Here is a 17488-nt window from a genome sequence, read left to right as displayed (position 1 = left end):
GAAGCTACTGATGAAGACACTTCAGTTGACATACAACAAAACTCCAATATGTTCACATTGTCATGCAACATGTCCAGGAGATTTAGCTTTAATTTTGCAACATTCCAGGTTTGATGACATTAGTGTAAGTGCTGTCTATGAAAAGTTATAATATTCTATCGCGGTAAGGTAGATACTTTTGGATGTGTTGTCATGATTATATGGGAGCAAATGGTACCAGTCCAGGTGTAGTAAAAGGCTGAAGACGATCTGTGGGTTTATAGCATTTGAAGTCTCAGAATTCTGTATTATTCTTACAGTGTCTGTGTATACATTATTTGCTGCTGCTCCTACTGTACCATGTCAAAGTTATTCTCTAGTTGCATCATAGTATCCAATAGCAACTGTGAATGAACACTATGGGGGGTATTCAATTGTTCGGCTTGACGGCCGAAAAACTCGCGCTCTAAAACTATTACCGTTAATACGGTAAAATTGCACTTAAAAAAATGTTCATACGGTAATTTACTCGCTGAACTTCAGCTCGCAGCTCAGGGAGCTGCGAGCTGAAATTCAGCGAGTAATTACCGTATTGACGGCAATAGTTTTAGAGCGCAAGTTTTTCGGCCGTCAAGCCGAACAATTGACTACCCCCCTATCAATTCAAAATCCAAACACCCAGTTTTTGAATATTTTGGTATACATGGAGAAACCTGTAGCATCACCACCTGTGTATGACACAGTGCTGAAGGTGTCTATACACCGGCAGATTGGCCTGGACTTCCTATCGGTGGGCACACACAAGTGCACTTATTATGGATCATTTCAATAACTGGGTGCAAACAGCTGGTGTCTGCATACAATTGGCAATTTGCTTGGGAATTCAATTTGGGACATAGTGGTAAGAAAGGTGTCTGTGTTTTGTCTTTGACTGCCCTTTCCACTATTATAATTAACAATGTTTATGAGATCAGAGACAGGTTGCCTAGGCTTCGCCTTAATCACCCACTGAATGCCTTGTAAATTGAGCTGCTTGTATTGTCTGATGCATTTAGGGAAGCATCTGTCAAAGGTCAAGAATTAAGAACAGTAAATTTATTGTAATTTATTATTAAAAAAAAAGACCACTACTGGGAATAATGCTCTAAGTGGGCACTAACTGATTAACTTTAGGGATCATCAAATCCTATACATCCTTTACTGTAAACTACAATTGTCAATGCATCCTCCTATGTGTAGAATTGTATTCAGTTTTTATTTACGCAATGCTACATTTAGATAATAGATCCAGCTTATATATACATACATTGTCCCCAGTCACCATATGAGAAATGTATATCTGCAGCCGCTGACAATATCACACGCAGCACACATTAGTCACATTGTTTTTGGCAATTTTAATAAAGTACAATTATATATTACAACCAAAAAGTGAAAATAAAAATAAAATGTCATGTTAGTAACAGCATTTGGAGTCAGGATGCCCTTTCTCTTCTGAGGTGTAAGAGGGGGGAATGTATGAGAGCGGAAGGAAAGATGTACCAATGTGATCTGAGTAAGCTTGGTGAGGTCATTCATGGGTTAAGTGCGATTTTAAATAAAATCAATTTACACACACTTGGACAGTCTTGGCTTTTACCATTTGGCATAGACTAAATTACTTGGTGAAACATTCTTATGTGTCTACATCTAGACGCTTGGTAATAAGTGAGTGATCCTGTAGCTGTTAGGCAAATAATCTGCTTATTTCAAGGTGCATTTATAAGGAGCGGGGGATGTGAACACAAAAGGGGCAGAAAGTAGACACACTGTGGAATAAAAGTGCAATGACAGTTGTCAAACGTAGAAAACACAAGAAAAGGAAAGAGAGAGAGAAAGCAAACGAGGTCTCCAGGGAGGCGGGAGAGGTCAGGAACAGTGGTGGATCTTGACATTCTCTAGAGGTTGTTTCCGAATGTTTGTTTTTCCAGGCTAACCAATAGGAAGCATCTCATTGCTAAGCACATGGCCTCTGGCAGCTCACCTGTCATGCGCTGCGTATTAGCAAGAACACCCAGCATCGCTAACTTGCGGCTCTTGGGCTTTGTCAAGTTTTATGTCAATCACTGGAGTGCAGGCTGTTGAGGAAAATATGCTTTGCAGAGACATTACACTGAAATCAAGATCCGTTATCTTATATAATTTGCATGACCTAATAGATACGGCATTGAAAACAATGTTACAAATCATACTACATGGAATAACACCCCCTGATGTAAGTAGAGCAGAACTAAGCTAACCTCACTGCTGTTTATGGCAAATAAAGAAAAACATTCTATACATATGATTTAAAGAAAGACTCTTCCATTTCCCTATGTATTTAATGTAAATAATAAATGTCGGCCACTCTTGTGGTATTTAACCAGACATTCATCTGGCATTATGTTATTATTATTATTATTATTATTATTAATTTTTATAGGGCGCCACAAAGTATCCGTAGCGCCATACAAGGACAATCAATGGCACAGTACAAGGTGAAACAGCACAGTACAAGTAACAGTAAGCACTATAACTCTGGGGACTCAGGCACAGCATGAAAGAGAAAGAGGGAGGGGAAAAGTGAGTATAGGCAGGTAACTATGGCCCAAGAGGGTGGGCACAGATGACAGGTTGAGAGTCACTGAGGGGAGCGGAGAGAAGCGAGAGGAGACAGAGGGCAGAGGGACTGAGAGGAGGTGAGCAGAGTAGCTGGAGAGCGCAGTTAAAAGTGATGGAAACAGGAGGTAGGAGAGCCCTGCTCAAAGGAGCGAACAATCTAAAGGGAGGGGAAGACAGACACATGGATGAGACGGGAGAAACGGAGACGGAGTCGAGGAAGGGGGAGAAGGGAAGAAGGGATGAGAAAGAGAGGTAGCCGACTGGTGGGAGTTTAGGCATGAGACTGGAAGGCTTTAAGAAAAAGGTGGGTTTTTAATGTTCGTTTGAAAGAGGACAGATTAGGGGAAATGTTGCTATGAATCTTCATTTGAAAAGTCCTGCAGTATCGAGGACACACGCCCTAACCATTTCCCTCCCTGTTTGATTTAAACTCTAAACGATGGTGGTCATTACAGCTTGGTCAGCCAAGCTCGAGCTCCCTCTTACTATTGGCTAACAGTTACCACAGCAAGGCTTATCATTGACGTCCACAACTGGGGGAGAGAGGGCTTGGTTAGGGTATTACAGGATACTTAAACATAAGTACCAGTGTGTTCATATCATATTATTTCCTACACTATTGTTGGAACAGGGAACATTGTTAATGGGCTGGTTGCTGTAGTTGTGTAAATTGCCCAATTAGACATAATGACCAATTTTGACTTCTGGCGTTTTAATTGGTGGTAAAGCAGTGTGAGTTAGTTTCATTCTCCAACCAATGCATTATCTGAACTCAAAATACAATGCCGAATATGATACTACTCAAACTAAACTCTAAAATACTTTACAATTCTCTTTTTCTTTATTCAGTCAAAACCCCTTCCATTATTTAACCCCTGCACTCACCCAACTTATTATCTGGTTTCAGACCACAGTATTTATGTTTAGAAGCTTCTACAGGTTGGTAACCTCCTGGCACACATACCATATTAATAATTGTGTTATAACACACCAACGTTAAGTGGAGCGGTGTGGCCAACACCAAGAGAGCATATTTGTCCTTGTCAGTTCTGTTTAATTAAGGATGCACAGGGGCCGTCTGCATGCGCAGAACTAGAAACTCCTATCAGATATATGTTATTGGTTTGTTTTGTTTTTAAACCAAAATACTTTTAACAAATGGTAGCCACTTTATTAGTTCTAGTACTGGGTAGGGGCCACAGAACAGTCTGACTTCTTCATGGCATGCATTCCACTAGGCATCGGAAACATCCCCTAGAGATTCTGGTCCGTAATGGCATTAAACAGCTGCTGCAGAATTGTCGGCTGCACATTCATGCTGCAATTCTCCTGTTCTACCACATCTCAAATGCGCTCTGCTGGATTGATATTACGTATGCTTTATGTAATGGCGCATTATCCTGCTGGAATTAGCCATTATAAAAAGGGTAAAGTCTAGCCATAAAAGGATGCATATGGTCAGCAACAATGCTCAGGTAGGCTATGGCATTTAAACAATGCTAAATTGGTATTAAGGGCCTAATGTGTGACAAGATTCCCCACATCATTACACCACTGCCAGCAGTCTGCACCATTGACACAAGACAGGATGGATCCATGTTGTCTACACCAAATTCTGATCCTACCATCTGTATGTAGCTGCAAAGAACAAGGTTTGTCAGTCTAGGTCAGTGTTTCCCAAACCCAGTCCTCAAGTATCCCTAACAGTGCAGGTTTCCTGGGTTACAGGTGAACTAATTAGCACCACCTGTGGATCTGTTACAATGTATCAGTCAGTAACAAATACACCTGTGCTCCTGCAAGGAGGTATGGAAAACATGCACTGTTAGGGGTCCCTGAGGACTGGGATTGGGAAACACTGGTCTAGGTAATGTTTTTCCAATCTTCAGCCGTCCACGTTTGGTCAGCCTGCAGCCTCAGTTTCCTGTTATTAGCAGACAGGAGTGGAACCTGGTGTGGTCTTCTGCTGCTATAGCCCATCCATTTGAAGGTTCAATGCGCTGTGTGTTCAGAGATGCTCTTCTGCATACCACTGAGGTAACATGGTTATCTGAGTTACTGTCGCCTTCCTGTGAGCTCTCATTAACAAGGTGTTTTCATCAATGCATCTACTGCTCACTGGATGTTTTTTGTTTCGTGCACCATTCTCTGTAACCTCTAGAGACTGTTGTGCGTGAAAATCCCAGGAGATCAGCAGATCTCAGATGTTCAAACCATCCCGTCTGGACCAATAACCATTCCCCATTGTCAAAGTCACTTACATCACATTTCTTTCCTATTCTGCATTTGGTCGGAACAACAACTGAACTTCTTGACCATGTCTGCAAGCTTTTATGCATTGTTATGCTGCCACATGATTGGCTGATTAGATATTTGCATTAAGGAGCAAGTGTGCCTAATAGTGGCCACTGAGTGTATAAGGTGTTTATATAAGTTACAACATTGCAGTTATTCGGCAATAGCACATTCATTTTAACGAGTTCTAATCAGAAAAAACTTTTATTTTTAATGTTCTGCTAATGCCGTCCTGAGGTATCGCAGCTGTACTTGATATATAGGTTTTCCACTGCAAAGGCGATGCTAAACGCTGACAGTCAGGGGAGGGCTGGCAAATTTTAGCCCGGGGGGGCAAGACTCGACTCAACAGCCTATTATAAAGGAAAAAAAAGCCGGTGGCCCAGTGACCCGCCCATGGTAGTCCATTGCCAAGGTAGTCCACCCGCCCAAGGTAGTCCATTATGGGCCTGGCCCAGGGGACAGATGCCCCCCTGCCACCCAGCCCAGCCTGTCCCTGCTGACAGTACCTCCTAGTATATATGGGGTGTTGGCCTATCATTCTTTGATAATTCCTCCCCTATGCACCTCTGTTCTTTTCTATGTACTCTGTGTGTGACCAATCTGTTTGCTGGTGGTGAATGTCTCTGCTGATTTGCTGCCCTCTTGCTACCAAAGTTTAGCATCATTCGATCCTGTAGAGTATCCCTGCAGGCTGGGCCGAGTCCCAAGAGCACAAGACAGCCTGTCCGTTCCCTTCTAGCTACTCTGGCCACTGCTGTGCTTGTGGCCTGCACTCCTGCTTGACCTGCCTGGGAGTAGTAGCCACTTGGGGCCTGTGTAGTCCTGTAGTCCAGTATAATGGGAAAAACCCGTCTTACCAACTAGAGCAGTGTTTTCCAACCCTGAAGTGGAGAGCCTGCTAACAGGGCATGTTTTCCAGATATCCTATGTGGAGCACAGGTGTAATAGTGACTGATTCACTGTAGTACTAATTATTTCACTTGTGATTCTATGAGGAAACCTGGAACACATACACTATCAGCTGTCTTTGTGGAGAATAGTTGAGAAACACTGGACTAGAGCAATCCTTCCTGTCCCTATAGTGTCTCATTCACCTTCCTGACTATTTCTACAACTACACAAAGGTCTCCCTAGCATAGTAATCCATAAGAAATAAATCATAGGATTGCGTGAATTGCATATTAATTTGGCTGCTTAACATGATTTTTTTAACGAGTTGACAGAGCATAGTTTCTCCAGTTGTTGACTATTGGGTAAAACCTTTCTACTTTTCTTCATCTCTCTGTACATTGCTGTAATATGTATCATTTGAACTTGAGCTGGTTTGTTGGGTTGATACATCCTCTGCCCACATGAGGGCAGCATTAACTGCAGAATGGGCAAAATGAAACATTGAGTCCTTGCACACAGGCTCGCCTATGACCTTGATTTAAATGATTTTTACACAATCTTTGTGTTGGTTCCTAGTCCTTGTACCACCCCCAGATGGACCACTGTGGAGCTACTTTGGGAAATGAATGGATTGCTGTGGCTAAAATACTTTTCTATCTAAGTACAGGAGGAACAACCCAAATCCTTGTCAACTAAAAGCAAGATCAAGTAACAGGGTAAGCAGATTAAAAGAAAAACCTGGCCCTGGCCTTTCCTTAGGGGCCAAGTAGTGGTGGATTATAATGGGGGAGATGCCCAGGGAGGTCCAGAGCTGTGACCCTATCCACCCTAAGCATGTGCACAGCAAGTTTATAGACAGGAAGAAATGGGTCAGGGGGGCATCAATAGCCACACATGCCGGTGTTGGCAAGACTTGTTTATTTGCCAGCACTGAAGAAGTGATCACTTTGCTTGAAAAGAAAGGAACTGGTTCCGTGACCCAGCGAGGCCGACCTAAGTCCTTATGCGACACTCTGATTATTGATTTATCCTAGCACATGTTAATGATAACCTACAAGAAGGTTTTCATTTGTAAGACACATACTCCCGTTACTGGGAGACCCTGCACTTGAATAGCTCCATAACAAAGCAAACTTTCACTCTAATTACATTTACAAATAAACAAATCATTTTAGTATAATTGGCGCTCAGAGCATTCATAGATTTTATATTATAGGGTATAACATACTCTCTACTGTAGATTATATGGTTATCTGGTGTCCAGCCAGAGTTCCTGTGTGTCCTGTACAAAGGACGCAGTGACTTCGTACAACTTTATAATTTACACTAGGGAAACCCTTATATTACCATTATGTAAGCACACAACTGCATTTGCTGTGTCCCACTAAACTTACACAGATATGGGCTTGGCCATATTAGCAGTTGGTTCCGTTGCATTCCAAAATGATACAACAAGAGAATACTGCCACTGGAAGAGCGTAGGCTAGAGATCTGTATATGTCATTGCAGTCTGTGTGCCCAACACATGCAGCACAGAGGACAACCAATCTGTAAAGGTAATTTTGGAAAGTGCAGCACAAATGCCGTTTTATGATGTCACGCACAAATACATTTGCTTATTTTTTATGGGCAAGCAAAGTAATTTGTGCACCAAGATGACAGCTTAAGGGGTGCGTGGTTTGGTGGCTTGATCTTCCATTGGCAGTTCTAAAGTCCAGGATGTGGGTGTATAACTATGATTGGACTAGGTATAAAAAACTTTGCAAATCTGCACTTTCATAGATGACCTTTTCTATCCTGCCCTATAACCCCAGCAGTTTGCAACAACACATACTGATCCAAGCCTTAAATGTCTGGGGACATATGGGCAAATTACTAAAGAGATAATATAAGACAAAGCAAAGCTTAAATGTTTAATACTAGGTCACTTATAAAGGATACTGCCATCCTTGCTCTTCTCCTCTGTGCACTCCATGCCAGGCAGGGCAGAGGCTACGCGACGAAATAGCTGGAAAGACAAGCAGATTATAGTCATCAAGTATTACAGATGGTGGCCTGTGTGTTGTTTGTGTCTAGAAATGGGCAAAACTATTCAGTTGAAATTCAGAGATTCATTGTTGCTGAAAAAACATGCTCATTGGTTACAATGCTTTTTTTTACACACTCTGAATGCCACCTCCATGGTTCCCCCCATGCCAATGGGGGATGGGTAAGGTTAGGTAACTTACAGCTCTCCAGCTATTGCCTAACTATTACTACTATAACAGTACAGTTGACTATTTGTAGGGTCTTGTATTTTTCCACCACACCTGGAGAGCCACACATTGACTAAGTCTGGTATTAGTATTATTATTTGAATTTTTCCCACCAGACTTTGACTGGTTGAAGCTTTTAACCAATCAGAGGTCAGCGGAGAGCATATATAAGAGACTTTTCTGAGAACCTTTACATTTGCACCAAAACTGTGCTGAAGTAAACAGAATGTAGAGGACGGAATAAAGATGATGGCAAGAAGCAAAAGGGCAGCGTAAAAAAGACTTGAAGAAATGGAGATTATTGAAAAATAAAAGGTGTTTTAAAATGACAGGGTGGGAAGTATATTTGTATTTTGTGTAGTTAGTTGTGTATTGGACATAGCAGGGTCAAGTCCAAAATGGACCCTAGAAGGATGGCATAGTTTCCACCTCTTGTGGCATTATGGGGGGAATTCAATTGTCCATGGAGTGCCTCCGATACCGATGTAACATTGCAGATTTCTCCTCACATAGAGGTGCGCAGGAAAATCTGCAATGTTTGGGTACCATAGTACCTGAAAAGCGCACTGCCACTAAGTTTTTAGCAGCAAATTGTACATAATTGAATATCCCCCTATAAATGATATCACTGATGACATCACATGTCAAACATAATTACATCATTGATCACAGATATCACACAATACTTCCTGTGCTTTTAGATGTGGACAGAACCATCAAAAATAAATAAAAATATTGTGTTATATACAATGCTGTAAAGTGAGTTATCGGTTGAGTTGGAGTCTGCATGAGAGATACTTAAATGATCTAGAGATAAACTTTCCTGCGCTGGTTCGTGGATATTCACTTATTGCGTGCAGAGCAGCTGTTATTGAACTTACTGCATTACCTATTATATCTTCTTATACAGATTGAATACCTGAGAAGCAACAGGTGGCTTTAGAAGGCTGCCGCCCTGATATGGAGGGAGTTACGCATTCTACCTTCTCTGAAGATGTATGGGCATATTGTTATTTAGTTATTAGTAGCTGAGTAGCATAAATGTTTAATTAGCTGTTTTAACAAGAGTTTATTGTGACTTATTATGACTGTAGCTCCAACCTGCCTCTTTTTTTTTATATAATTATACACCAATCAGCCACTATATTAAAACCACCTGCCTAATATTATGAAGGTACCCCTTGTGCAGCCAAAACAGCTCTGACCCTTTGAGGCATGGACTCCACAAGACCTCTGAAGGTGTCCTGTGGTATCTGGCGTCAAGACGTCAGCAGCAGATCGTCTAGCCATCACAATCTGACCCTGTCAAAGTCGCACAGCTCCCTAGGCTTACTCATTTTCCTGCTTCCAACACATCAACTTCAAGAACTGACTGTTCACTTGTTGCCTAATATATCCCACCCCTTGACAGGTGCCATTGTAACGAGATAATCAATGTTATTCGCTTTACTTTTCAGTGGTTTTAATGTTGTGGCTGATCGATGCATATTACATATAATTTCTATATTAAATAAATATATCTCTGACTAACTCAACAGAGAATATTTGGTTTGCATATTTTACAAGAGTTATAGTTGGCTTGGCATACTGTTATATGTAAAATAGTAAAAGAATGCACTTGAGGCAAAAGGCACCCATTTATTCACACAGAGGGAAAGGCAAATATGTTCCTGACCCCTTCATTGGCAATCTAAATATTTGCCTGGAAAGATTTACTGATTATATTTACATATACCATTTCTTGTAAGAAAGGCATTCAATTCATCTTGGAATTGAGTCATTGAAGCTGCCATCACCTTCCTCAGCAGAGAATTCTACAGCCTGACACAATGAAACACTCCATCCTATACTCATGGTAGAACACATCCTCAGGTCACAGTGGTTGTACCATTGTCACTTGCACTGTCCTAGGGATGAAAAGTTAGACACGTCTTGGTATTGACGGTAAAGCTTTCTTACCTGTTTCACATTATACCCGGTTTTGGCACTTGTTTCGATAAACATGACACTTAGCTCTTTGGCCCGCTGTTCTCCTTCCTCAATGGTGATTTGCCTATTAAAACATTAAATGATTGATCTAGAGTTAGAGTTACACAGAAAACAAAACAACTGCATCAGCTGCCTAGGTCAGTGGTTCCCAAACTGTGCGACGCGACTCTCTGGGATGTTGCTGTGATCTCACAGGGGTAGCTGGGTAATCAGGGCGGGGGACTACTTGGTAATTATTTTGGCTTAGGGGTGCTTTGAAAAAATTATGGAGACCCTAAGGGAATCTTAAACTGATAAAAATTGGGATCCACTGGCTTAAGTATATCTGCTAACCTTAATTATCAGCTATAACACAAGGGGCCTGAGTCATTAAGAAGAGCATGGCATAAAAAAGGAGTAACTTTGCACCGGGGCAAAACCATGATGCATTGGAGGGGGAGGTAAATTTAATATGTGGGGACAGATTAATAGTTGGGGTAGGGCATGTTCTAGATCAACTTAAAAATTCAGTGTAAAGATAAAGCTATCAAGTATTTATGTACCAGATGAAAAAAGAGCCAGAATTTTCCATATGTGCAAAACTAATTTGCACCCCTTGCATTGTAACATGGTTTGTCCAGGAGCAAACTTACTCCTTTCTTTTGCTTTGCTCTTCTTAATGACTCAGGCCCCAGGTGTATAAAAAACACTTCATACAGGTATGCTCGGCTGTGATGACATACACCATATAATGCATGCCAAACAATCCAAGCAACATGTTACTCTATAACGGACCTCATACAGTCACAGATTAACCTGCAACATATGGATGTTAGACTTATTGATAAGAACTAAGGAGAACTTCACCCACTGGCAACGGGCGACAGGAACCATTTACGGTCCTTCTATCAACTCGCTATAAATTACTCAACCAATTAACATGAGTCCCTGAAGATGCATGATGCGGATCATCAACATTTCTGATGGGAATTACGTCATAAACTTAATAAAGGGAGATAGAATCATGTGATAAATGTGGCATCATTCCACGTGTGGCTCTACTATTAACCTCTGATTGATTTGAGTAATTGGAACCAAAGCTTCAACTTTGAATTTTGAACTTTCCTATGAGCCGTTTTGTTACATTAGGCAATCCATCAGGATACTCGGCTCTATGTCCACGAATAAATAGATCATTTCCTTGTTCTATAAGCCAGTATTCATGTTCTGGGAGAGCAGACACAGATGACCTTGGACAGCAGGGAAGCTGCAGATGCAGAGCTCTCTGGTTAATTTGCTTTCCAGGAAAAGCAAACCTCTTTAGCTTGAGAGAAACCAGCATCACTCATATTTTATTACTATATAAACATTAAATGTCAGCTTTCTTTGATTTAAACAAATTAGGTTTCTAGGTCGATGAGGCATTGTAACATGTTTTGTTTTGGTTGGATCAATGTAACAGATTTTATTATTTCTGTTGAGTCCTAACCATGGCTGCACAGAAGCATTTAACACAGTATTAGCACTCTGAGAAGTGATGAGTAACAGGAGACTCAGATGCTGGATATCACCCTAAGCTGGTTCAGTTGTAGCTTCCCCTTAGCAGCTGTGGTGTCAAGGGGTCCGTGTGACCTTTGTCTTGATGACTAAGCTGTGCTAACAGAATTGGCTGTAGTGTCAGAATTTCATTATAATTATCTCCTCAATGTTGTACTTTCATATTCCCATCCAACAAGGGCCATCTCTCACCTTATATGAGCCTTAGGTACTTGATCTCTGTTCTGAAGCTTATACAAATTTTTATATTTAGATGAATTACACCAGGAAGGTTACAGACTGTCACTGAATCACTTATAAATAACTTATGGTATAAATTTATTCAAAGGAAATAGCGCAGGGCGCTTATTTATATAATTGCAAGTGTACTTATTTTTGATATTGTGTGTATTTTGGTAAAGGAAATATCTTGATTTTTGAGATCAGGGGAAGAAATTAGTTTTTTGTTTTACCTTTGCTAGAGGAAATGCATTATTTCTAAGGTATGTACCTTAAGCCTTTGTTGAGGAAGCCTTTTGTGTATTTTGGTAGGGAAATGACCTGTTTGGGGTTTTGTAACTGTCCTTTGGGAATGTGTATTCGGCAACTGTCTGAAGAAAGTACCCATGTTAATATCATGTTAATTAGTCCTTTTGATGTGTGAGGGTGCAGCACCTTAAGGCAGAGGAAGCTTTAATTAGACTTGCTGTTAGATTTTCTTTGTGTTTAAAACAGGATACAGGAAATCACAGCAAGTTTTAGGATAAGTGCAAATATTGTTAGCTTTCCATTGCTTGTAAATCCATGTTTGGGTAAACACATTGCATCCTGATTCTAATAATAGCTCAGACCTCAGGGGGCTGGCTTACCCTGTATCCAAAAACTGTATAAAAAGCACTGTTTTGTATTGAAAATCGTTCTTCTTATTCCATCTGACCTCCCTGGTACCTTCAACCAGGGTAAGCAAATAATCATCACTTGCTTCAAAGGACCTGCTTGAAAACTTCTCTATCCCTGTGACCTACAGGCTAGACCCAACTCTAATCCATTCCCGGCAGTTTCTGAGGTTTGGACCCAGCTTTCCGGTACCACCGCTTTGCCTGCTACCCAGCAGCTCTGGCCAGTGTGATAGGCCAGGGGAGATCCATCCACAGCAACAGATCCATAGGAAGAGGTCAGGGGTACCAGCCCAGGTACACCAGTAACAGGGTACATTAGCTGAGTCAGTTACCCAGAAGAAACCTGGTACTGGATGCCGGTAAGGAGTCCAGTGGTGGCAGCATTTGTAATCCCGTCCTACTGCGGTTAGAGGGCGCATTTGGGATAACGAAAGGGAGCGGTTGCAAAGTAAGCCCAGCCGGTTCCCAGCAACAACAGACAGAGTGGCATAGGCGGTCCATCCTGCCACACAGGCAATAAAATGTTACAAGTAAGTATAGTAATATCTTAACTCTGACCATACTTCTCATTAAATTTTAGGAAATCATTATTTGTCGTCAAAAATCAGAGTCAGATTGGACATCGTCATTTGTCAACTCAATTAATTGTGTGAATAGTGTGAGAAATAATGTGTGCTAATGAGTGACATGTGATGAGTGACATGCAACAATTATTCTCACAGTTTGCTGTTTCTTATACTCCCTCATCCATCTTCGTTTGGCATCCAACACTCATCTCTCATGCCTTGCCTTTCATCACTTGTCACTCACGAGTAATCATTCATCCCTTATCATGTGTCACTCATCACAAGTCACTCATCATGCATGACACATCACTTCCCATTTTCACTTCTCACAGGATTCTGACAAACGATGTTAAGAATGGTTCCAGCGGCGCACGGAGGATTGTCGGGGGGGGGGTGTTTCCCCCCGCCGACCCCAAAAAAACCCCAAAAAAACTGAGAGAGAGCTGCTGCGCATGCGCAGCAGCTCAGTTTCGCCAGCGCTGTCCTATACAGCAGCCGCGGCGCTGTCTAAGAAGCGTATGCGGCGGTGCTGTATACAATACAGCACCGCCTCGGACGCTTCTTTGACAGCGCCGCGGCTGCTGTATAGGACAGTGGCCACTTAGTTAGCGCAGGGGGGGTTTCTAGAGACTCAGAAACCCCCCCTGCGTGCGCCACTGGGTTCAAAAGGCCAGAGTCTACCAAACTGAAGAGTGAAGGAAGTTAACATTCACTCAGACAGACATAGAATTCACCCAGGGCATCTGGAGGTAGACTGATCATTTAATGGTGGCAGAATAAGCACCTGGAACATAATATAAAACCCACACTATAAACAGTCAAGTTGTCTGAAGAAAGACTGTTTGTTAAAGGAATTGTCAATGTTTTTTATTAAATATATCTCTCTAGTCAGCCAAAATCAATTCAAAGTCCTGTACATGAAAATCAAAGACAACAAAAGATAACATACAAACAGGTCGACAAATATGTAGAGGACTCACCAGAGCAGTAACTTAGAATTCTAGCGCCTGGGGGGAGAAAGACAAATGCCGCCCCCCTAGCCCTTAATTTTAACCAAATGAGCCTAAAATATTCCTAAATTGCGCCCCCCTTCAGCGTTGCGCCCTGGGCGGTCGCCCCTGTCGCACAGCCCTAGTTATGGCCCTGGGACTCACACACGCTAGGATCCTGCTAGTCAGCCAAGCACCAAGTGACAGGATCCAGAATTCAGTTTGCCCTGACATGTAAGTGGCCGAATTGGACAATGTTAGTGATTTGTGCAGAGAAGTCAGATATTGTTCGGTGTCAGAGGGGCCTATTAGGACAGTGGAAGGATGACTGCACACACAGATCAATAGCAACGATCTGTTGTGACCTGTGTATTTACTAGTGTGCCCTATAAAGTTAAAGTTCCTGTCAATCAGATTGTTACAAGGTATGGGGATCGTATTAGTACCACAAGCACTGTGATATTATTATTATTTCTTTATAAAAGCCACAATCATATTACGCAGCGCTATACACAAACTATAGAGTATATTTAGCAAAACTTCTAAAAAGGAACAGTGGATATGTTGCACAAAGTAACCAATCAAATTCTAGCTATCATTTATCTAGTACATTCTAGAAAGTAATAGGTAAAAGTGATAGGTAGAATCACTGTGTTGTGCATTACATTGAAGACACACATTGTCTATTTCATTTTCTCCCATTAGGTAAGGAAAATATACAAAAAACATGAAAAAAATATGTTCCATACTTCTGTCAATGGTTACTTCTACATTTTTAAAGCAATCCCATAAAATGACCCTAAAAAGTTTTTGTCTAATTCTTTCGCGTATAGGGATAACAAATATGTAGATTGTAAGCTTCTTAACTCTCTGTTTGTCTGTATTACCCAGTATTGTTTTATTACTGTGTTCGTTCCTAATTGTAAAGCGCTATGGAATTTGCTGGCACTATATAAATAAATGTTGATGATGATATGCTTATTTTAGATTCTAGGGGGCAAATGTATCAAGTTGCGAGTTTCTGGCAGGTTTGAAAAGTGGAGATGTTGCCTATAGCAACCAATCAAATTCCAGTTATCATTTATTTAGTACATTCTACAAAATGACAGTTAGAACCTGATTGGCTGCTATAGGCAACACCTCCACTTTTCAAACCCACCAGAAACAGCTTGATACATTTACCCCTAGGTTTTGAAAGAGGGATGCTTTGTCTTTTGGGGTTTTTTTACTACTAACTTTTACTTTGTTTTATTTTTTTAGCCAGATGCAACCTGGCATACTTTTGGATACAATTTATCATAAAACCAGACCTTCCATGTGTCCCTGTTTTCCCAGACTTGTCCTATTTTTTTGTGCCAAACTACAGGTCACTTGGGTGCCTCAATTTTCATCTGAAAACCACAGGAGCGGTATATAAAACCCATTTTACTATACACAACTATAAATCACAACAAAGCACCAAACACCTAGTAATATATAGGGTGGATTATATTTTAAGTTAAAATCCAAACACTTTTGGGAGCTATTTGGTGACTATGGCCATATATTGTTATGTACTGAACCGAAAAAAACAAAAACATTTGGTAGGTACTAATGGAATAGACTTTATTGAAGTGATATGTGCATTCTAGACTCAATGGAAGTAAAGAATTTACAAATCACAATATCTAATATTGGATAATACAGCTGTTTTTTGTATTGCAAGTATCTGCAATGCCACATATTGCCTCTTGGATCTCTGATCAAGACATAGGGGTAGATTTATTTAAACAATTTGAAAACTGGCATTTCGTACAGCAGTAGGCTTCTGTTGTTGTGCCCTATACATGGAAGGGTTAACCACCAGTGATAACCCTAAGTTAAGTAAGCAACCCAGGAGTTTTAGGCAAAGAAGTGGAATATTCTGCATGGCCGAATCAGTCACCTGATCTCAACATGATCGAGCATGCATTGCACTTGCAGAAAGACCCACTACAAAAACAACTGAAGACAGCTGCAGGCCTGGCAAGGCATAACAAAGAGGAAACCCAGGATTTGGTGATGTCCATGGGTTCTAGAATTTAGGCAGTGATTGCCTGCAAATGATTTACGACAAAAGTATTATTATTATTTTATTTATGATTATGTTAATTTGTCCAATTACCTCTGAGCCCCTGAAAAGAGGGGACTGCGTATGAAAATTGTTGCAATTCTGAAACTTTTAATACAATATTTTTGTTCATCCCCTTGAATTAAAGCTGAAAGACTGCACTTCAATTACATATCCATAGTTGAATTTCAAATTCATTGTGGTGGCGTACAGAGCAAAAATTATGAAAATTGTGTCACTGTTCGAATATATATGGACCTAACTGTATAGGACTAATAACTTGTGCAATTAGTGCATCACAAACACCATGAGCTAGATTTACTAAGCTGCGGGTTTGAAAAAGTGGGGATGTTGCCTATAGCAACCAATCAGATTCTAGCTGTCATTTTGTAGAAAGTACTAAATAAATGAAAGCTCTAATCTGATTGGTTGCTATAGGCAACATGCCCACTTTTTCAAACCCGCAGCTTAGTAAATCTAGCCCCATATCACCAAACTGTCCCAATTTCAGAGGCACTAGACATGCCCTGGAGCCATGAACATGCCCACTGTTATATGGACCAGTCCCTAATGTGACATGATCCACCTTTTCAGAGATAGACATGGCCATGTCCCACTTCAGAAATTTTAAATGTTGGGAGGTATGCAAATATTATTACCAACTCCTACGACTGAGGAAAAGCATTTATATCAGCAAATATGGAACATTCTCCTGACACTGATACAATAGACAGAAGAGCCTATTTATTAAAGCTGCATTACCTCCTAATTTTAAATGTTGACAACACGTTTCTTTCCCATGATGCAGACGTTTTATCCGAGGCTCCGTTGTTATAATTATAATCCCTCCCAATAACAGAGCTATGCAATGCTGTAGAAGTGGACTGTGAGCGGAGGACCAATCTGAAGAGTTCCTCCACCCACACTTCCTCTCTGCAGCCATTTTAAGGTGAAATGGAAAAGTTCTCCATGGTTAGGTGGTAATGCATTTAGGTGTACTGACCCGAGCAATCAAACAGCAATTATCCTTTAATTGTCAAGTTCAAGTTGAAAAAACGTAAGCAAGTGTCTTATTGCTTGCTATGGTTTAGTGTACATTTTGCCCAAACTTGCCTACAGTAACAGAATATTCGGGAGACTCCCACATTTCGGAGGAATCCTCCTGGACTCCAGAGAGAGTAGATCCCTTCTCTCCTCTTGTAAAGAGGGCAGGCTGGGCCTTGATGATGCGATATGAGTCATTATATGGGGGACCTGTGGGTCCTGATTGTCACGCCTGAAGATCTGTCTGTACCCAGACTGGGTGGTGTCTCTGGAGTTAGGCTGGTGACTTGTACACAAAGCTGGGTGGCCTGATTATGGTCCTTTGTATGTAGAT

At 41.1% G+C, this 17488-nt stretch overlaps 1 protein-coding gene across 1 annotated transcript in view; it reads right to left on the bottom strand.

Moving 5' to 3' along the window:
- Nucleotides 1-1356: 1356 nt before the first annotated feature.
- RAB6B (RAB6B, member RAS oncogene family) overlaps nucleotides 1357-17488 on the bottom strand; it is a 40797-nt gene continuing 24665 nt past the window's right edge. Inside the window, exons 6-8 of the mRNA XM_075201582.1 lie at nucleotides 10023-10116; nucleotides 7750-7816; nucleotides 1357-2084 (exon numbers count right to left, since the gene is read on the bottom strand). Coding sequence (XP_075057683.1) covers nucleotides 2020-2084; nucleotides 7750-7816; nucleotides 10023-10116 — 226 coding nt within the window. The 3' untranslated portion in view covers nucleotides 1357-2019. The remainder of the gene's footprint in view (nucleotides 2085-7749; nucleotides 7817-10022; nucleotides 10117-17488) is intronic.

This window comes from Mixophyes fleayi, chromosome 3 (assembly GCF_038048845.1).
Source record: "Mixophyes fleayi isolate aMixFle1 chromosome 3, aMixFle1.hap1, whole genome shotgun sequence".
Taxonomy (NCBI): Eukaryota; Metazoa; Chordata; class Amphibia; order Anura; family Limnodynastidae; genus Mixophyes; species Mixophyes fleayi.
The sequence above is the reverse complement of the archived record's forward strand: the minus strand, read 5'-3'. Positions and strand labels throughout refer to the sequence as shown.